This window comes from Rattus norvegicus, chromosome 14 (assembly GCF_021556685.1).
Source record: "Rattus norvegicus strain SHRSP/BbbUtx chromosome 14, alternate assembly SHRSP_T2T, whole genome shotgun sequence".
In the NCBI taxonomy this organism is placed as follows: Eukaryota; Metazoa; Chordata; class Mammalia; order Rodentia; family Muridae; genus Rattus; species Rattus norvegicus.
In genome coordinates, this window is record NC_141547.1 from 19,516,821 (window position 1) to 19,539,000 (window position 22,180).

The 22,180-nt window shown below is 41.2% G+C and overlaps 1 protein-coding gene, 1 long non-coding RNA gene and 1 pseudogene across 4 annotated transcripts; 2 read left to right on the forward strand and 1 right to left on the reverse strand.

The window, feature by feature from the left end:
• Positions 1–224: 224 nt before the first annotated feature.
• On the reverse strand, positions 225–1,879 carry Utp3 (UTP3, small subunit processome component). Its single transcript, NM_001012036.1, is given in 1 exon segment — positions 225–1,879. A coding segment is annotated over 1 exon segment (1,413 nt). The 5' UTR covers positions 1,700–1,879; the 3' UTR covers positions 225–286.
• A 258-nt stretch (positions 1,880–2,137) lies between these two features.
• Positions 2,138–20,327, forward strand: LOC148001261 (uncharacterized). 2 transcript variants are annotated; one of them, XR_015637328.1, is made up of 3 exons: positions 2,138–2,189; positions 5,907–5,969; positions 19,710–20,327. It is a non-coding gene; the product is annotated as an uncharacterized LOC148001261 (long non-coding RNA). The 2 variants fall into 2 exon arrangements; XR_015637327.1 differs by lacking the exon at positions 19,710–20,327 and adding an exon at positions 7,296–8,679.
• Mgst3l1 (microsomal glutathione S-transferase 3 like 1) lies at positions 10,032–10,636 on the forward strand (annotated as a pseudogene). Its single transcript, XR_015637326.1, has one exon. The product of XR_015637326.1 is annotated as a microsomal glutathione S-transferase 3 like 1 (transcript).
• Positions 20,328–22,180: the final 1,853 nt, after the last annotated feature.

Genomic DNA, 22,180 nt, shown 5'->3' on the forward strand with positions numbered 1-22,180 from the left:
TTTTTTTTTTAACCCTTCAATTATAATTCTTAATAGGACTTTAATGGGCAAATAACATAGTAACCCAGGGCTGGAGACAGCTTATGAGTAGTTATGCACGGGCTCCAGGTTTAAATTCCCAGCACCCAGTACAAAAAACCAACAAAAAACCCAAAGCAACAACCCCATTTCCCTGTTGAAAAATTTTAAACTTAAAAATTAGTTATCACACACAAACAATCACATTACTGCAAAAACACTTTTATTGACCTACGGTAAGTGGCAAAAGCTAGGCCTAAGAGCAACTTTACTTAAGCTTAATGCTCTTTTTAACTCCAGCGCGAATGCCAGAGAGTTCACCACTATACCGCTGTTCTTCTCTACGAACTTCACGAACCTGGCCTCGTCTTCGGATTTTGGCTCTTCGGAACTTTTCCCTATGTTTGACTCTGGGATTTCTATCAATCTTCTTTCTCCTGGGTGTAAGTCCCCTATTTTTGGCGATCTGGTAGGTAATGGCTCGCTTGGCGTTTTGCTCTTCAAGAGCCTGTTCTTCAGCACTATTTTCTTCTTTCTTTCTCTTCAACTCTGGCCTGTCTTCCATTTCCTTGTAGAACTCTAGTGCAGCCTCATCAAACTCAGGCTCTTCAGTCAGGTCAGCGTTAACATCAGTCTGCTTTGCAGACTTTGGCTTGGTCTTGGTTAATTTTGCTTTTGGATTCAGGTCTTTCTTTCCAGCACCCTCCTTGGCTGTGAGTAGGTGACGGATTTCGGAGGACAGTTTCTGATCCACAACTGAGAGCTTGTTGATCAGATTTCTGTAGGTAACAAGCCTTTCTATAACAGGATGTCCATGTGCGGGGACTCTCCTGGCTTTTAAGATCAAATAAAAACTGACGTTGGCGCAATAATTCAAGTAGAGGTTATACTTAGTCTTCAGGTACTGGCTTCCTTTTCCAGGCGGAATGACCCCCTTTTCCACCAACTGTATCAAAGGCTCTAACTCATCCTTCACTTCTGTCAACTTGACTTTGAGGTCTTCTATCAGTTCTAAGAGCTCTGGTGACTCTTTCCTCAACATTTTCAGCTTCTCTTTTACCGAGACTTTAGCCAAATCCTTCACAACCCGAGTCTCAGCTTCGTCTACTTGTGGCACGGGTTTTGCAAAGGCCTCCACCCAAGCGACTCCAAAATCATCCTCTTGCAGGGCTTGGGTTAAGCGCCGCTGAATTACCTGTGCCTCCTCTTCTTCCTCTCTTTCCTCCTCTTCTACTTCTTGCTGACTCTGACGGCCTCGGGATTTGGAACCGTAGTCTGTATCATAATAAAGCCTTTTTCTCTGACCCCAGGACAAGCTGGGATCCACAGAGGCCTCAGCCTCACTCTGTACGGAGCTCCCACCATCATCATCTTCGCCATCCTCCTCCTCCTCGGAACTCTCTCCATCTTCGTCATTTTCATCGTCAATATTTAGAGGTAGCACCTCTTCCTCCTCATCGTCATCCTCCTCCCCACTCTCGACTTCGTTCCAGCCCTTAGCCAGGACTGCCCGAGATCGCGCTTCATGGAACTCATCTACCTGGTCTTGGTAGTAGCTGGAGTCCCCTGGAGAAGGCGGCGACCCTAAATCGTCCTCATTTTCGTCCGTGGCAGTGCGACCAGCCTTGGCCCGCACGGTGGCCCACTGGGCCGCTCCACGCCGCCGTGATCGCTTCACCATGGCTCACCAGCGGTCTCGGGTTCCCCAGCGATGCCGCGATTTCCGCCACTTCTGATGTCCGCGCAGAAACGATTCCAGCAACCGGAGGTTTTCAGCACCACCACGCTCCACGCCACACAAGTTGGTGAATACCGGATCCCAGAGTCTGGGAAAAGCCCATTTCCTTCCGCTCCCAGGGTGCTCTTCGCACAGCGGCGAGCCTGAACTTCCGCTCGCCCTCGGAAGCGTAGTCCCGCTGTGCCTTTCTAAAAGCAGTCGATTCCGGCGAATTAAAACACTTCCGGATAGGAACGGCAGGCTAAGGACCTTCCGTTCCGCCGAGCCTTTTGTGGCGACTTCCGCGCTCTCTCGCGCGAGTTCCGGCGTGGAGTCGAAACCCGTCAGCGTCGCTGCGAGACAGCCTGCGGCCGACAGAGGGCGCTGGGCCTCTACGTCTCCATGCGTCAGCAGGGCGCCCAGTGAGCTACGCTAGACAGTTTCCCAGCTCTCGGTTAGTTTCTTCGGTCCTCCCGAGTGGAAGTTTGGTTGTTTCGTTTTGTTTTTATGGTCTGTCTTGACTTCTGAAGCCGGGCCTCGCCATGTTGTCCAGGCTAGTCTCAGCCTCCCGGCTTGGTTCTTTTCTCTGTTTCTGTCTGGCGGTTGCTACCGAAACAGCGGGGTTTTTGTCTGGCGGGGTTTCTGGGCCCCGCACGGCGAGTGTGTGCTTTTAGGCGAGCCGAGGGCGGACTTTGGCGGTTTTCTGAGGGCAGCCCCCCATCCCCCGGGAAAAGGAAAAAGACGCGATAGTGTTCTTCTGCTGGAACAGTTTTCGCTTTTCTAGACGTTCTGGAAAACACTGAAGCTGTCAGCGGTGGACCGCCATTAAAGGACAGCCCCCCTCCCCCGCCCGCCGGTATAGAATTGGATGGCAGTACTTAATAATCATTCATTGTTGTGTTCTTCAACATTGATCAAGCACCAACATGCCTGGCAGCGTGTTAGGCTCTGAGAGAGAAATAATGGCCAAAATAGATGATTTTTCCGTGTTTGGAGACCTTGTGGTCTAGGAGGGCAGAACTAGGAGGGCAGAACTCAGTCAAATGGGAGAAATGACTGCTGGAGCTCACAAGACCATTGTTAGCCAGCGTTCAGTGCTGGGATCCCAGCATAGGCTTTACATATGTTTTGAAAACAAGAGTACGGGCGGGCGAATAGACTCCTTCCATCATGCGGGTCTGAGGGATCGAACTGTTGTCAAGCTTAGTAGACAGCGCCTTTACCAGCTAAGCCATCTCAAATGTGTGTCTTGTTATGTGTCAGCGTCCTTATTTAAAAGGATATACAAAGTCGCGATTATACACACCACATGGGGCCTTGTCTTATAAAATAAGACAGCAATAAGTACAACTATCCAAACAGACACAGGCACGCACGCATGCATAGGCTCGCGCGATCATAAAAGGATTTAAAGACCCGAGGGTGATTTGCCTGCTACTCCCCTCATCGCCACAGTTGACTCCAGGTCCATGTCTCCGTTCTCACTGCTCCCTGGGTGATAGGACAGATTAAAGAAGATAGCCTTCCCAGATGGAGAAGGACAGTCTTTGTTCTTTGGTTGAGGGAATATGGATAGCTATTTGCTACATTCTCCTGCTAGAAACTGTAAAACAAACAAACAAACAAACAAACAAACAAACAAAAACTCTCCAAAAGGGTTTACCATTTCTGTTCAAAATCAATGGATTTGTGTTGTATTCAAAACAGTGTGAGGGCTGGAGAGATGGTTAAGAGCACTGACTGTTGTTCCAGAGGTCTCGAGTTCAAATCCCAGCAACCACATGGTGGCGCACAACCATCTGTAATGAGAGCTGACGTTCTCTTCTGGTGTGTCTGAAGACAGCTACGGTGTGCTTATATATAATAAATCTCAAAACAGCTTGAAAAATCCTCTAGTTAACCTCCTACCCCAAGTTTGGTACAGAGGAATGTTCAATTTGTTTAATGAATATGTTCAATTTGTTTAAAGAGTATTTCACTTCGTATCCTAGGTGCTATATAAAGCTTAGGGGATGATGTATACACATGTAAGCATCTCCGAGACATAAACTGAACTAGAAAGGATTCAGTAGTCATCACTTTCAACTTTAGTTTAACATATTTGGAAACAGACTCGCAGACAATTTTAACTAGGGAGTCTGCTATAGAAATCAGAGCCATAAAATCCTGCACCAGGATTTTACATCAAGAAAATCCATTAGAGTTGGTTCCTTGTGCACTAGCTGATGCCCATATTGATTTGAGCATCATAGTAGTCTTAACAGTATCATAAAATGACAGTTCTAATTCTTTAATAAAATGTTTTTCTTATAAGAAGAGAACATTAATATATCTTTCAGAAAAGTGGTATTTTAAAGTATACAATACCTTACGTGCTCAAGGGTGTCTGAAACCTTTACAAGCCCTTACCCAGTTTTAGAAAACAGGGTTTCCTTATGTAGCCTTGGCTGCCCTGGAACAAGCTCAGTAGACCAGGCTGACCTCCAACTCAAAGAGATCTTTCTGCCTCTCTTCCTGAGTGGTGGAATTAAAGGTCTGAGCCACCAGTGACCAGCTAGAAAATACAGTTTAATGAATAGGATGTGGTTAGAAACACATGTTCTGATAATAAGCATAAACCTCATATTTGAATTTACATTTTCTTTCTGAAAAAAGATGTATTTGTTTTATTCATGTGAGTACACTGTAGCTTTTTTTAAGAGAGCATCAGATCCTATTATAGATGGTTATGAGCCACCATGTGGATGCTGGGATTTGAACTCAGAATCTCTGGAAGAGCAGTCGGTGCTCTTAATCACTGAGCATCTCTCCAGCTTCCCTTTTTTTTAAAGGCAAAGTGAACAAAAATTATTAAGGAAAAGTAAGGAAAAATTGAGAGTGGCATCCTTGAATGTAAAGTTTAGTAGACACGACATTAACTGCCTGTGGTCTATGATAATAGCAAGTTCTAATGGCGTGTGGGCTGTGACACACATTGTGTCATTCTGTGTTCAGTTTATACTGCAGAAGAGCCAAAGGCAAACACAGAGTCATCAGATAGAAAAGTAGGGCCTCACAAAGCTCTTCACCAGGTGCAGGACACTCGGATCGCACTGGGGCTTAAAGATCATTTCAAGAAACTGGGGCTATAATAATACTATATTAAAATTTCCACTAACTGTGAAATCGTTTTGTGTTCTGTTCATTTTTATCTCAAAGTATGTGAAATCTTAGTCATATTTTGATCAAAATGCACACATTATAGGTAAGTTAAAAACTATTTCAAATATTTTAAATGTGAATGACTAAATTAATATTTTAATTATTTAATTATTCTTTTAATAAAGAATAGCTTTCATTCCTATTATTTTTTGTATTCCAGTAGTTCCATTATATATTTCTCTAAGCCTGATATTAGGGTTACTTACCATTTAATTGAGAATTTTTTTGCAAGAAAATTATATTTCTGCCAGAAGTACTGTAATCCTATTAGAAGGGGACTTAGGCAGGAGGATTTTGATTTTTAAGAACATCCTGTTCCATACTATAAGTTCTAGGCTACACTGGCCAGTGTATTATAGGGCCAGACCCGATCACAAAGCAATTTTTTATTCCTGAAAATAAGATTGATTTAAGTGATGCTAGAGAATGTAAGCCCATGTCAACTAAAAAGAAAAACATGAATTCCCAGAGAAAATGAGCAGCTATTAGAAAACACTTGGGTTTTTCTTTAAGTGGAAAAAAAAGTTATTTCATGTGTGTAGGTGTGCACTGTGGTACATGAGTTCTAGGGATCTAACTCAGGTCGTCTGTCAGGCTGTCTTTCCTGCTGAGCCATCTTACTAGTCTACAGTTCACTTCTGTATCTGTGGAAGCTACAATTATTCATTGCCTTGAAAGTTAATTACATTATTTTGATGTCCAGGAGTTAGTAAGATAACTCCTTTTTTCTTTATAAGACATTTACAGTGTTTTCTCACAGAGCATAGGGTTTTATGAATGACATTTGAGAGCCTAGATAATGCTAGGATACTTACTTCAGGGAATGTGTTCTGGGTTGTGAAAGTATTGTCTTACTCCTAGACTCTATTGTATTGGACTAGTGAAGTAATAGTAAAGTCATGATATATAATGTTACCAGTCATTGCACGTAACAGATTCTGCCATATCTATGTTTTTCTTACCTTTTTAGATGTATTAATTTACTTTACATGGAGAAGCCTTTCACCTGGTACCCTGTGATGGCCAGAAAGGGGTAAGAGGTGTTGGAGACTCTGAAAGTGGAGCTGTGGATGTCTGTGGGCCAGCTTGTGTGTGCTAGGAATCAAACCTGGGTCCTTTAAAGAGCAACAGGCACTCCAACAGTGAATGGGTCATGTGTCTAACATCACTTTTGTCTTTGTATATTTGCTTTTGTTTGGAGACAGTCTCCTAACTTGCCACGTATCGCAGACTGGATTGACTCCTGGCTCTGCTTGCTCTGCCTCCTGAGCACTGAGATTAAGGATGTCTGACACCACAGCCACATTCTTATTTATTTTTGATTATGTCATTTATGTAGCCTAGGCTGGCCTTGAATTTGTGATTCTTCCACTCCAACCTCTTGGATGAAGGGATTAAAAATATTGGGGATTTAGCTCAGCGGTAGAGCGCTTGGGCCCTGGGTTTGGTCCCCAGCTCCAAAAAAAAAGAAAAAAAAAAGAAAAAAATATTTACTGTCATGGCCTGCAGTATAGGCTTTTAATTTTTTATAATAATTTATAGTTGAATGATGGAATATTAAATATGGTTTTTATGAACATAATATAATAGTTGAATGAATATTTATTTATATCCCAGAATTATAGACTAGTTTCAGAAGATTGAAGTTATCAAAAGTAGTTTTTATTTACTTTCAATGAGGTAGTGACAGTAATAATAATGGCTGATATAAGAATGGTAGGGAATGTATAGTCAGTGTAGTAACTGTGACTTACTGAGACACACCAATATCACACAGGTCACTATTTTTGGAACAAAAAAAGAAAGAAGGATTATTTTTAGGCATAAGAAAGAAAATGGAGGAGTTGAAGTGTAGTTTCCACTGGCTTCTGTTAGAAACCACTTATTATGAGCTAATATTGATAGAAACCTTTTGCAAATAAGGTCTGTATCTATTTTAAGTCACAAAAACACCTAGAAATGAGCTGGAAGTGTGACAGGAAACTCCCATGGCAATGTGTGGTAGGTGTTGAAAGTTAAAAGCTTGTGTCTTTGGTTTGATTGCCTGAATGACAAAATGAAGAGCTGCTTTGACTTTTTTCTTTTCTTTTTTGAAATGGTTATATGTAGCCTAAGATGGTCCAATACTCTCTAGATAGCTAAAGATGACTACGGAGGTGTATAGGCCTGTGCCACCATTCTCAGTCTTACCGGGTACTGGGGACTGAACTCCAGCTGTATCCATCCAGGGAACTATGCTCTAGATCTAATCTCTTCTGATTCTGTACAAACAAGCAAACAAAACAGCCTCTTCATCCTTCACTTAACATACAGGCCCCCTTTCTCTACCTCTTATTTTCCCACTTGTCTTGTTTCCTAGTTTGCACTGGAAGAACTGGAACCCTCAGGTTATAGAGGGAGAGGACTCGGAAACTATCAGTGATGCCCAGTATAGTGACAGACATGTGAATAACCGTGAGCATCGGCTATGTCGTCTTCCTCTACTTTCCAGTTGGGAGCCTTGGAAACCATTTTTAGCAATTTAGTATGTTTGCAGTACAGGCAAACACCAGAAAGTGTAATTTGAGGATTTTACTCAGAGATTGTTCTGTTGTTCCCTCATTAGTTAATTTTGGGAAGTTTCTTTCTTTCTCTCTTTCTTTCTTTCTTTCTTTCTTTCTTTCTTTCTTTCTTTCTTTCTTTCTTTCTTTCCTTCTGTCTGTCTGTCTGTCTGTCTGTCTGTCTGTGATAAGATAAAAGCATGTACTTATTTAGTTATTAGTCTTTTTTGTGGCACTGGGATTGAATCCAGGGTCTTGCGTGTGCTGTACCAGTTCTACCACCGTGCCCCCCATCATTGTGATTTAACGCCGTGGCATTGCAGGCGGACACTTCCTGTTATCCTGGGTTCGAGCCTCAGGATTTACTCTGTGGAAGGAGAAAGTGATTCCTGGAAGTTTTCCTCTCACACTCACACAGAATAAGAAAGAACCATTTTTTTTTCTTTTTTCTTTTTTTCAGAGCTGGGGACTGAACCCAGGGCCTTGTGCTTGCTAGGCAAGTGCTCTACCACCGAGCTAAATCCCCAACCCCAAGAACCATTTTTTTTAAAATAAAAAATTGTCTACTTACTGTAAATTTTTCCTTTCAAAGCACTTTTGTTTATCCTAATTGGTGTATTAGAGCATTCCTTCATACTATGATTGTTACCTAGTACACTGTTCCAGTACACATTTAAAATAGAAAGAATGTATTACCTAAGTGTTTACTTTTAGGTCTGAGTAAATTTCTAATATTCTGATATTGTATCAGAAAATGTATTTTATGTTGATAATGAATTGAACCAGGTAACCAAATATGCAGTACAATCATTTATAAACACCCAAATTTATACTCCTATAGAATGTTTTAGCTTTCTACAGAACTGTTTTATATAAGGATTTATATGTTGAAATAAATGGAGTATAGAGTCTCTGAACTCTTCTTGACATACTGAGATTTACTTCCTTGAATGGTCATGATTTCTCTGAACTCCCAGTTTGCCAGTGATATTACAGTCTTCACCTGGACTGCATTCATCCCTCTTGTGCCTGATTTCTACTAATTTTTTACCCTTGGCTTGTATCTCACTTCCTCTAGGAGGCCTTCTCTAACATGAATTATTCCTCCAGCCTACAAATCTGTGTTTTACCATAATGAAAATATCACAATTATCTACTATGCTGTATTTGAGTCTGATTAAAGGTTATAATTTTTCCCTTTCAGTCCTGCCGTGTATAATAAATGCCAATGTATATTTAATGAGGGAAAGACGGAGAAAGCAGCTTTGGCCTTACTGCTAGCACTCTGTTTCATTTGTTTTAAAGAGAAATTATTTTAAATGAAGACATGTGCTTGCCCCGACTATACAAGAAAATTCTGAGCCCCAAATTATTATAGCTCTCTTATTGCTGCTATAATAATGACCACAAACCTCATGGTGTAACGATTCAGCCAGCAGAAGTATGAACAACACAGGGACCTCAAAAGAGCAGCTGTAGACAGAGACACAGGACTATGGGTTCACTTCAGGAATAGATAACTCTTATTTCCCAGGCACATTTTGTATATTGTTTAGCTTGCTCCTGGAGATGGCTCTGCAAGCAGAGCTTGGACAGTCTTTATGATACTTTTATCCAAGGCCCCATTTCTGCACTTCTGCCCGGTATTCCCTCAGAAGACCTTCAACCCAGGCCTTAGTGCCTGAAATTTTCCAGTCACGTGGCTGTTGTGGTGAATTGTTAATCCTCTCTGAGCTCCTGGCAGGTGATTGCATTTCTTGCCACCCACGCAGAGTTGGTTCCTCCCCCCCCCCCCCCCCCACACACACACACAAACAGAGCCAGAGACTTACTAGCTCAATGGTTGGGCACTTCCTGAACCTTCTGGAGGCTAACACACACTCCCTTCCAGTATTCCTGAGTTAACACTTTAAATCTTTGCTGCCCTGTTTCCTTCTGGACCGTCCTCCCATGGGGCTGCTCTTTTTTTTTTTTGTAACTGCATTTCAGCCATCTCAACCTCCACAGCGTGGTCAGTCCTACATGCCTCTTCTGGCAGAATCCCTTCTTCCTTCCTTAGTCCCGGAAATCTAAAAGTCCGGCCTCTCTCCCTGCACAGCCGTTGTCCGTTGCCGACTTTATTTCCCAATCAGATCCAACTGGGGGCAGGCTTCTTTATCTACACGTGGGACACTGCAAACAGGTTTTTTTTTTTCGGGTAACACAATTAGCATGAGAGCACAAGCCCTACCCTTTGTCCACTAAAAAGGCCTTTTCTTTCTATTATACACTGAACACAATTATAACAGTTATGTAAACTATGAGGTATAATATATGCTTAAAACGTCTAGTCCATCAATTTTCTCAATTTAGATAAAGGACTTTACCATCTATCCTAACTTAAAGAGTTTACAATTTTATACCTGAATTAGATTCTGCTTTTAACTTGTATTACAATCTGAAAACTATCCTTTCAAGTCTTCCTCAGTGTCAAACAGCCTAGGTTTGATTATCAGACTATAGTTAGTCTTTAACCCCATCAGAAATTCAAGAACGAATTAAATGTGGCCACATCTAGGTCTGCACCAGGCGCGTCAAGGTGAGCTAGAGCCAAGATGGCTGTCCTCTCTAAGGAATATGGATTCGTGCTTCTCACTGGTGCCGCCAGCTTTATGATGGTGCTCCACCTAGCCATCAACCTGGGCAAAGCCCGCAAGAAGTACAAGATAGAGTACCCTGTCATGTACAGCACAGATCCTGAGAATGGGTATATGTTCAGTTGCATTCAGCGCGCCCACCAGAACACGTTGGAGGTGTACCCTCCCTTCCTATTCTTCCTAACCGTGGGAGGTGTTTACCACCCGCGCATAGCTTCTGGCCTGGGCGTGGCGTGGATTATTGGGCGAGTTCTTTACGCATATGGCTACTACACAGGAGACCCTAGCAAGCGATATCAAGGAGCTGTGAGCTCTCTTGCCCTCTTTGCCCTGATGGGCACAACCGTGTGCTCTGCTTTCCAGCATCTCGGCTGGATTAAACCCGGCCTAGGCAGTGGGTCCAGATCCTGCCACTGAGGAATGGGAGGCCTTTCACCTCTCAGTCACCTTCAACGACCTGCCCTTACTTCCAGCTCCACTGTTTTTTAAATATAATAAAAACTTATCTGGCGTCAGCCTCATAAAAAAAATGTGGCCACATCTGGGTTAAAGGTTTCGACAGAGAAAAGACCCCATGGACAGACCGTATGGACCCAAAAGCTCACCGTCAAACAAGGATTGTTATGTCAAGTAGGTTAGAGGCCTGCTGTGGTCTCTTTGGATCAAAATCAAGGTGTTGGGAGGGCTGTGTTCCTTCTGGAGTCTCAAGAGGAGAGTGATGCCTCTCTGAGCTCTAGGGACAGTGCTGCCACATTCCCCTGCTGTGGCTCCTTCCTTTACAGTGATTCAGGATCTTAGCATCGCTCACTCATGCTCGTGTGACCTCTCCGCAATAAGAACCTTGTGGTTGGCTAACTTGTACCCACTTGACAACTCATGATGATCTCATAGATGGGTAGCAGCCTTAATTTCAGCTGCAACCTAAATTCCACATTGCTGTGTAATGTAGCTTATTCACAGATTCTAAAATACAGACATGGCCAGATCTAGCATTCAAGTTGATCTGAATAAAAAACGGTTGTTCTTCAGTAATGTTAATAATAATGATTAATGCCAAAAGAATCAAGTGCACATTTCAACCGTATTCTAGGTACTTTATACTTATTAATTACTGTTGCTGTAAAATTATAAAAAACGCTGTCTTTTACCCCACAGTAGGTCTGGCACTGCAGTGCCCCAAGATATCTGGTGGATATCTTCATCTCAGTCAGCAAAGCCTCTCACTGGATCTGCTCCATCCCGTATCACACTGCCGATGGCTTGTCTCTGAGCCTGGCAGCAATCTCTCTACCCATCTAGTTCCCAAGGCAGGTTGCCACCATGCCAAACATATACATCCCAATTCTGTGATGACCTAGTGTCTCCAGCTGCCACACACTCTCTTGAACTTAAATCACCACACGAAAGAACACACAGCACAATAACCTCTGATCTAATTGATAAGATATGATTGCCCACCTAGACATACAAAGCCCTGTACACATCCATCCCTTAAGAATATTCATAACAACCTGTAAATGTGCAGAGAGGAATCTTAACATCTGCCTCCATGTTCTCTCTGCTGCTTCTCCAGCCTGCTCCAGTCTCCTCCTCTCTCTAAAACTTTTCTCCCACCCATTCTTCCTTCTTGTTCAATAACAGGCCTTGTTCTATCTTGTACCTGCCTTCACCTGTATGACATCCTACAATTTACCATCAGTTTTAATGACATATATACCTTAGCTATGCCTGTTTTATAAATGAAACCAAAGAAAATAGATTTGTTTTTATTTTTTCAATGCTAGAGATCAACACAGGGCTATTTCTCTACAGACTTAGCCCAGAAAAAGAAATTTTAAATAGCTTTCAAAGTCGTACTGAACCCAGACAATATCTGCTTATAGATTCCTTGCTTTTGATAAGTAGAAAAATTGTGATACTTTTCAACACATCTTTATAGTTGGATCTCTTACATATTTTTATGCTATGAGTATGTATGTTCATGTGTGTGTAGGATACATGTGTGTTGTGTGTGCAATAGCATAGATGTATGTGTTTGTGGAGGCAGGAGGGACAACCTGGGGTCTCATCCTCAGGAGTCCACTTCCTTTGAGATAGAGTCTCTCATTGGTTCAGAGCTCACCAACTAGGCTGCACTGGCCCATGAGAACCACAGACCCTCCTGTGCCTACATCCTCAGCATTGAGATTATGAGCACTGCCCTGCCAGCCCACCTGAAATTGCATGGGTTCTAAACATTCAGGTCCTTGTGCTTACAGGGCAAGTGTTTTTTTCTAGCACGCAATCTTTTTTTTTTTTTTTTTTTTTTCCGGAGCTTGGGACCGAACCCAGGGCCTGTGCTTGCTAGGCAAGCGCTCTACCACTGAGCTAAATCCCCAACCCGGCAAGTGTTTTTTCTGACCAGCCAAACCACAGCCCTGCATTTGATATTTTTAAATATCTGATTAGTTATTTCTCATATATTATTCTTTTCCTTGTTCTCAAGAAAAATGTATTTAATGTAGTAATCATGGCAAATATAAACACTGATAAAATAATTAGAATAAGGAAAATGGGTGCTGGAGAGATGGCTCAGTGGTTAAGAACACTGACTGCTCTTCCAGAGGTTCTGAGTTCAATTCCCAGCACCCACATGGTGGCTCACAACCATCTGTAATGAGATCTGGTGCCCTCTTCTGGTGTGTCTGAAGACAGCTACAGTGTACTCATATAAAGAGACATTAATTAAAAAGTTAAAAAAATTAAAAAAAAAAGAATAAGGAAAATGTCTCTTCTCTCTCTCCCTTTCTTACTCTCTCTAGAACAGTGTTTCTTTAATACAACTTAATGCTGCAACCCTTTAACACAGTTCCTCGAGTTTGGTGACCCTTAAGCATAAAGTTATTTTTGTTGCTACTTCATAAGTGGAGTTTTGCTACTGTTATGAATTGGAATGTAAATATCTTATAGGCAGGATATATGTGACCACTGTGGGGGTCATGACCTCAGGCTGAGAACTGCCGTGCTGGGTCTCACAGTAACTGATACTGGCCTGGGGTTTACTATGTAGCCCAGGCTGTCTTCAGGCTCAGGACAATCCTCCTGCATCAGTCTCCTGAGTACCAGAATTATAGAAACGAGTCTTGCTCTTTAACCAAACAAATCTGCTGTATATGTATGTGTGCTTGTGTGGGCTCATGTGTGTATGCATGTGTATGTGTGTATGTGTGTATGTGTGTGTATACACAAATGTGTGCTCATATGTGTATGTATTTATGTGTGTGTGATGATGGTGGTAGAACTCATTGAGCCGTATTCCCAGCCCTATGGTTCTGTTTGTTTTCTCTTCCTATTCTTTTTTATATTGCTATTTGAAACTGCTCTTTAAGAACCCCACTGTGCTTCAAGGAAGCATTCATTTAGTGTAAGAGAGAATTTACATACATATGAAGAAAATGACTTTAAAAAGGTGAAGGAATGTGCTAATCTGTACGGTAATGTGGGGACACAAGTGAAGTTTATTGCAATCTATTTTAATAGTAAAGAGTGACTTGAATTAAGTAGTGACTAGATAAGATTAAATTAAAATACTTTGGATTTTTGATAAGGATTGTATGGTAGAAAGTCAATTTTTTGTTAAGGAAATGGCAGAATAAAAGGATTCTAAAACAGGAAATAGCAACCCGTGTATTACAGGAAAGGAAAGAAACCATATTTGCCTCTAGCAGCAGCCACCTCCCCACCTCTTTAAAGCACAGCTAGACTGGAACACTGGGGCTGATGGACTAAACGTGGCCTATTGTCATTTGAAGGATTCCCTTGGTACCATGTTTATTATTGTGTCAGCAGAAAAATGATCATGCTAGGACCTGTGGGTGGGGGTTAGCTCTGGGTTATGCCAGTCAGCCAACAGGCGGGTCCCAATAGAATTCTATGAAAAGCCACTGCAGGTGCAGGTTTATTTAAAAACAGACCACAGCGCAGGTGCAATTCTCCTTATAGACATTTTAACCACAGACCTGCCCCAAGAGTCTGTGTGGAAAGCTTTTGGAAAAAAACGAGTTTAACTTTTTAGCTGTGTTAAATTTTTGTTTTTTAGAAACATTTGAAATAAAGTTTCTCCCCATGTTTTGAGTTCTTTTTAAATTTAAGATTTTGCTTTCTGATATCCAAATAGAAATTTGACAAATACTGTGATTGATACTAATATTGCAATTTCTGCATGCAAAAACCAAAATATTTAGGGCTGTAAAATGCCAATTAGAGATTGTTCCATACATATGTGGGAAAAATGAGTGTCTAGTATTTTTGGTACTTTGAGCAGTAAAGTGAAGTGGATTAGTTCCGGGTTACACCTTGTCTTTAGGATGACCAGGGCTGATTCTAAAATTCAAGTTAGAGTCTCGTCTAGTGTGTGCACCGCGTGCCGCTGATTCCAGCACTTCTCAGCTGCAGGCAGGGAAGTCACAAGTTCAGAGCTGGCCTCATCTCCACGCCATGTTCGAGGCTAGCCTGGGTTGCTGGGTTGCATGAAACCCTGTTTCAACAAAGAAGGAAACAAACAAAAATCTAAAATAGATAATATTTTTATTTATTTATTTTCTTTCTTTCGTTTTTCTTTTTTGGGACAGGATCTCAGGTGACCTAAATTACTATGTAATTGAAAAATGATTTCAAACTTGGGATCCTTCTACCTCCATCTCACCAAGTGTTAGGATTATAGCCCTGAGCCACTGTGCCTAGAAAAATGTGTACAAAGTAAATAGGAAAATTCATTTGGGCCACTGAGATGGCTTAATGTATAGAGAAACTTATGGCAGAAGCCTAACCTGCAGGTTGATCCCCAGGACCCACAGTGGAAGGACAGTACTGATACTCAAATGCTGTTTTCTGACCTCCACATATGCACTGTGCACACATGGCTGCACTCACACAGTCACACACACACAGTGATAATAAATCAGTCAATCAATCAATCAATCAATCAATCAAGTGACTGTTAACATTTCTCTTATAAGGAAGCACATAGTGAGTGTCATTTACATTTTCCTCCTCACTCTCCTGCATATGGGGGTTTTCTTCCTTGCTCCATGACCTGTGCAGACCATGTCATCTCCATCAAATTCCATTTACTTGATGTCTCTATTTTTTTCCTTTTTTTCTTTTGTTCCTGTACTAGGCAGAAAACTGACTCCTTCATAATACCCATGCCTTGTGCAGGAGAGACGATGTAATAGTTCTTGTTCTTGCAGGGGACCCAGGTTCTATTCCCAGCACCCTTGAGTTATGGTTACACCATTCATAACTCTGGTTCCAGGGGATCCAATGCCCTCTGCTGACCCCACTTGCTGATTTTGATGTTAAAGCAGTGTTAAAGGGGATGGTCTCAGGTTCTAGAATCTTAGAAAAACTTGTAGCCAGCAAATAAATGGGGAGTAGGTTTTAACAAAAGCAGGGATAATTTCTGCCAACAGTTTGAATGAGCTTGAAAGTGGATTATCTCTCAGAATGTTGAGATAAAAGTCTGGGGACGAGGAATGTAGCTTGGTGACAGACTGCTGTTTAGCACATGGATGTCCAGTTTACTGCCCATCAGGGCAAACATCACAAGAACTCCCAATCCCCAGTTAGACTGCGGTGCAAGCATGGAGTGAGCTGATTAGCTTAGCTACCTAGGGATATAACAGAGCTTTGGAAATAATCAATGTCGGTGTTTGAAATTACTCTGTATGGTCAATTGTTATGCCAACGTAAGCTTCACCTTGTTCATGTTTCTGTCTGATGTGCCTCCTCTTTCCCAAGTATGCTCTGATGGAGGTGACCCCAGCCCTGCTTCTCGGCCTCACCATTTAATTCCTGTGCAGGTTTCCTTTTGAGCACTCATCATAGCGTGTGAATTTTTTATTTACCTTTCTTTTTTTGTCAGTCTTCCTCATCAGAATATGATGTCTGGAAGACAAGGCCTTTTAGAGCGTTGAAAACAACACAGCAAGCAAGGGTCGTGCTGGGGAGGATATATTGCCAGTATGGTTTACCACAGGGAAATCCACCATCACCCCTTTTCAGACAGCATCTTGGCTGGCTTTGAGCTCATGGCAGTCCTCCTGCATCAGCCACCTGAATGCTGAGATTGCAGGAGTGAGCTACTGTGCCCAGCTGAGGAACTCTATCCTCTATAGTAACCAGGTACATGAGTGATGGTGGTAACCTGGGACGGTTGGGAAGCTTTAGTTTGTTTAATGTTGCACTGATAACAGTCACATGTGTTTTGTACAAACATCAGTTTCCACTTGTGCATGCTTTGTCTTTATGAATGCACTGCTCTCTGCTTTGAAGATTTTTACCTCTAGTACTAACAGAGTCTTCCTTTAGTTTCCTTCTCTGAGTTGACCCAACAACTCTTACCTTCCCCTAGTCCTAACTCTAACCATCTCTGCTCTGCCTTTCTTGTCAGAGTTCTACAAGTTAGAGAAAGAGTTTATATGGAGATATGGTAAATGCTGTGTTTCTGATGGGTCACTATCATAGCTACATGGTGAGCTGAGATTTGGGGAGAGAGATCTCCATGTCAGTTTTCTCCTTCTATATGTCCTTGTGGGAGTGTCAGTTGACTGTGGATTCTCGTGTTAGGTGTCCTCGGTTATAAGCTTAGTTACGGAGCTATGGAGCGCCTCTGTAACTGAGTGTAGCTGAGTGTACCATGCAGCATCTCAGGCACACGTGCTAGCCTTCTTTTAAATTATTAATTTTTCCTTTTTAGAGTTGGTGTGTTTTACAGTCTGTTTACAGGAATGCTAAGAAAAATCTGAAGGCAGATAAATTTTTAGAGAATTTGAAGGGTGACTATTCTCTTTTGCCTCATATATCCTTTATGATAATATCAAAGGAACTATCAAATATGTTAAGGAGTGCTTTCCTGTTTGTTGGGGCTGGGAAATTTTATTTATTATTAAAACTCATTTTTCCACTTGTATTTCGAGGACAAATGGGAAATATGAAGCATCACACTAAATGTAGAGTGTAATCCATTATAAAGAAAATGGAGTAAACGAATGGAATGATTATTAAAAAAAGGAAGAAATTAAAAAAAGAATGTCTGACAGAAGTAATGGAAGGAAGGAAGGAAGGACAAGGCAGTAGGTTGATGCACAATGGACGGCACTGGTATGCACCTGGGAGTTCTTATCTCATTCCTCCTTGTATCTCGCTAAAGAACAGGACCTGAGGCCCGGTTATGAACTGCACGGTTCATATCCTTGAGATCCACTTCTTCCAGATGCACAAAACTCACCTTCCAATGTTTCACAACCTGCCAAAAGAGCACTGCCAGCTAGAAACCAAGTAGTGACACATTGTACATGGAAAGCATAACAATATTCAAGTATGAATTAGTAAAATTTACAACATTTATACAGTAAGGATAATTATATAATAATATTATAGATACAGAAAAATCACTCATTATAAAAATTGGTATGGTATCATTATGTACTAGTTATCGTTAATTTTCACCTTGAGACAACCACAGTCACTGGTGAAGGGAGTTCTATTTGAAAATTGATCGCCCAGATCATATTGGCCTGTTGGCATGTCTGTGGGGAATGATTGTCTTGATTATTATTGATGTTGGAGGGCCAAGTCTATTGTGGTGGCACTATTTCTAGGTAGGTGATCCTGGGCTATATAAAAAAAGCTATTTAAGCAGAAGTTAAAGCAAGACCTGCTAGCAATATTCCTCCAGACTTGAATTCTTGTTCTACACTTCCTCAATGTTATACCTATTATACGAAATAAACCTTTTCCTCTCCTAATTTATTTTTTTTAGTATGTCTTATCACATCAACAGAAAAGAAACTAAAACATAAGATTAAGAAGGAACTTTTTTTATTCTATAAAAGATACCAATTTGGAAAACATTATGAGGTGTCATTTGGTTCTGAGTAGTGAAATATTAGTTTCCTTCTATAAATACTGAGAGTAAAGAGGAGATATCTACCCATGTTTATTCAAATTAAGTATATAATTAGATATTATCATTAATGTAGTAAGGTAAGAGATACTTAAAAAAGAATAATGGATGGAAATAAAATGGAATTATTTGTTCACAGCAACACTTTGGGAAAAGTGACTGCAAGTTTTCATGCAGTTGTCCATCATGATCTCAGTGTTATATGACCCCCTAAAATCATAACTTAGGACATGCACAGAAGCAGCCATTATCAAGTAGAAGTGGGGTATATTAGATTAGACCTGAGCAGGTCCTGAGGGCACAAAAAACTTGCATGATGAATCTACCCCAATGTCTATGATTTCTACTCTCATTACAATGTCATTTGCTACCAACTCTATGCACATAACCTCATGGGGTGTATTCTACAATCAATTGACTGAGGAATAAAGAACTAGGGCCTGATTTACAGATGATTTTGCACATTCTGCAGGTACCACCCCGAAGTGGATAGCAGTAGAATTACAAACAGAAACATACATGTGAAGGGAAATCTATCACAGTAGGCAGAACTAGGCAGTCACATGGTGTTACATTTTGTTTGGAAAGAGAAATGCACAGATGTATGATTATTCACTGAGTCATGAGCTATGACCAATTGATTGGTTGGATAGTCAGGGACTTAGAGAAAATGTATGATTGGAAAATTGGTGAGAAAGTAATCTTCAGAAGTATGTGGCTAGATCTCTTCAAATGGGGAAGGACCAAAGATACTGGTGGTGGTTTGAAGGAAAACGACCTCCAAAGGCATATAGGAAGTGAAACTTTAAGGAGGTATGGCCTTGTTGGAATAGGTGTGGCTTTGTTGGATGTGTATCATTAAGGGATGGGCTCGCAGGTCTCAGATGGTCAACTCAGGCCTAGTGTGGTCAATTGTTCTTCCTGCTGCCTGCTGATCCAAATGTAAAACTAGCAGCTCGTTCTCCAGTATCATGTCTTCCATTCTGTCATGACAATAATGGACTAAATCTCTGGAGCTCTAAGGACAACACTTTGTCCTTACTGGAGTAAATATTTATTCTGGTTAAAAAAAAAAGAAAATGGAGAGATTTCTGCTCCATCTTAGACATGCAGTCAAGAAGGCTATTAACACATCACCTCTTTAAAGTGTCTAAGGAGCAGAATGCCAGGTTGCTATCAAAGATCCCTTTATACAAGAGAAGGCTTGCATAGGGAGAAACGTCACTGAAGACGGATAAAGGAGAGATGGAGAATTTTGCCAAGTACTCCTTGTTCTCTGTTGGATGAAAAGGGAGATTTCAGTCTGAAGCTGGCTGTGGCTGCTCATGCCTGTAATCCCAGCACTTCTGAGGCTAAGACTAGAGTGCAAGCTCATACAGAGCCACACAGGAAGTTTTAGTTCACTCTGAGGTGCACCGTGAGACCCCGTATCCTCCTCCAATACCAACAACAAAACAAAAATTCAGTCTTTGTGGTTATATATCCTATGATCATGTGACTTTACTTGAAATGAGGTGATGCACACAAATGTACTTATTAATGTCCTGTTAGGCTGTAGGTAAGACTTTAGAGGTATATCTTAGAAAACTCTCCTAGAACTATCCCACTGAACATGTTTCTTAATAACATAAATGAAATTTAAAATACAGGGACAAAGAGTGGAGCAGGGACTGAAGAGAAGGTCATCCAGACACTGCCCTACCTGGGGATCCATCCCATATGTAGCCGCCAAACTCAGTCACTGTTGCTGATGCCAAGAAGTGCTTGCTGACAGGAGCCTGATATGGCTGTCTCCTGAGAGGCTCTGCCAGAGCCCTACTGATACAGATGAGGATGCTTGCAGCTAACCATTGGACTGAACAAAGGAACCCCAAAGGAGGAGTTAGAGAAAAGACTAAAGGAGCTGAAGGGGTTTGCAACACCACAGGAAGAACAACAATATCAACCAACCAAAGCCCACCAGAGCTCCCAGGGACTGAACCACCAACCAATGAGTACACATGGGGGGACCCATGGCTCCAGCCACATATGTAGCAGAGGATGGCATTGTCCGGCATCAGTAGGAGGAGAAGCCCTTGGTCCTGTGAAGGCCCCTTTCCCCAATATAGGGGAATGCCAGGGTATTGAGGTGGGAGTGGGAGCATCCTCATAGAAGCAGGGGGGGTAGGGAGATGGTATGGGAGAGGGGAAAGGGGATAACATTTAAAATGTAAATACATAAAATATCCAAGAAAAATAAAATTAAAAAAATAAATGAAATTTAAAACTGATGGCACATGTACATGTTTGCAAATATTGTGAAATTGTGGGAAATTAACTACAAGCTGGTTTGTAAAACATTGATTCAAAATGATTGTAATGTTTGTCTAAATTTAGCAAGACAACACTTAGAGATCATGGCCAAATCTCACTCACAAATGTAAATTCAAAGCATTAAATGTGAAGAAGCCAAGTGTGGTGGCGTGGTCTATAACTCCAGCACTTTGAAAGATGAAGTAGGAGAATTACTCAGAGTGCAAGGTCACCTTGGGCTACACAGTGAGTACCAGGCCAGCTAGCATTACATAGGACCACCCTGTTTCAAAGCAACAACCCTGCCCCTAAAATCAAGCAACAGTTCAGGTAACTTGTTTTTCAATTTGATTCTATTTGTTTTAAACATTTATTTTTTAAAGATGTATTTATTTTATTTATATGAGTGCACTGTAGCTGTCTTCAGGCACAGCAGAAGAGGGCATCAGATCCCATTACAGATGATTGCGAACAATCATGTGGTTGCTGGGAATTGAACTCAGGTCCTCTGGAAGAGCAATCAGTGCTCTTAACTGCTGAACCATCTCTCCAGCCCATTTTAATCTTTATTAACCTTTCATAAATAATACTTGTGCCCACTCTGTCCATAGGCTTCAGATCCATCAGTGTTTTCAAACCTTAAAGTACATCACATTGGCTGTCTTTTGAAAACATATTCTTAGACCATATCTCAGACATTGGCTCATTGTAACCAGGAAATTTTATTTTAACTAGTACTTCAAGTGATTCCAGGTGAATGATCCCTAGACTACACAGGCAAACACTGGTCTCAGACCCTGTATGAGACCCAGTCTCAGCTACTCTCTTCCAGTGATAAATGCAGTACAGAATGATATTTAAAGTCACATACATAACATACGATTTATACACAATAGTCACACCAGAGCTCCAAGATAATGAGAAAAGGGGGTGGGGTAAGAATAAGAGATGGAAAGACCAAACACAGAGCTTTCTTTCATGCTAGCAATCACAAATATATTCTTTGCTTTTAGACAAAAGAAGGTTTTGAGAAAACATTGGAACATTTGAGGTTCCAGGGATATATCCAAGTTTCTTGAGGGAGGCAGTTGAGACTTGAGTATATTTTCAAGAAAATCGTGACTTATACTATCCACTAACCTTTGAGGGGAAAAGGGAGTCAAGGTCTCCTGTTTCCCAGATTGACCTTTAATTTGCTATGTAGTCTAGGTTGGCCTTGAACTTACCATCTTTTTGCTTCTATCTCTCTAGTGGTCAGCTATTCATCCATTAATTCTCATTCATATTCTCAGTCTGTGTGCTATAGCCCAAGTCAGTCATTTAGAAACTATAGTTGGAGTAAGAAATCTTAAGTGGTTGATACTTGTGTTGATTTCCATAATAACCACAAACTTCCTTTTAAATGTGTTTGCTTTTCTGATAGATAAAATTACTTTCATGATTCCAGTCATGCCCTCTCTCCCCATTTCTCCCTCTCTTCTATTTTTTTATTTATTTATTTTTTATTTATTTATTTTTTTTTTGCAGTTAGGGTCTTGCTACATGGGTAGGTAGGCTGGCTTTGAACTCATGATTCTTAGCTTTTTGACTCCTTGGTTACCAGGAGAATGGATTTTCCTTAAACCTGAATAATTAAGTCCATTCAGAGTGGTATTTAAAACTAGAATACACTTTGATTGTTTAGTGACATCATTTATTCTAGTGCCTACCATTTTCTTTTTGCTGGACTTTTACTAAAGATTCTGTTTAATTTTTAAAAATTATTTTATATGTATAGGTTTTTGCCTGTGTATGTCTGTTGCTTATGGAGGACACAAGAAGGTGCCAG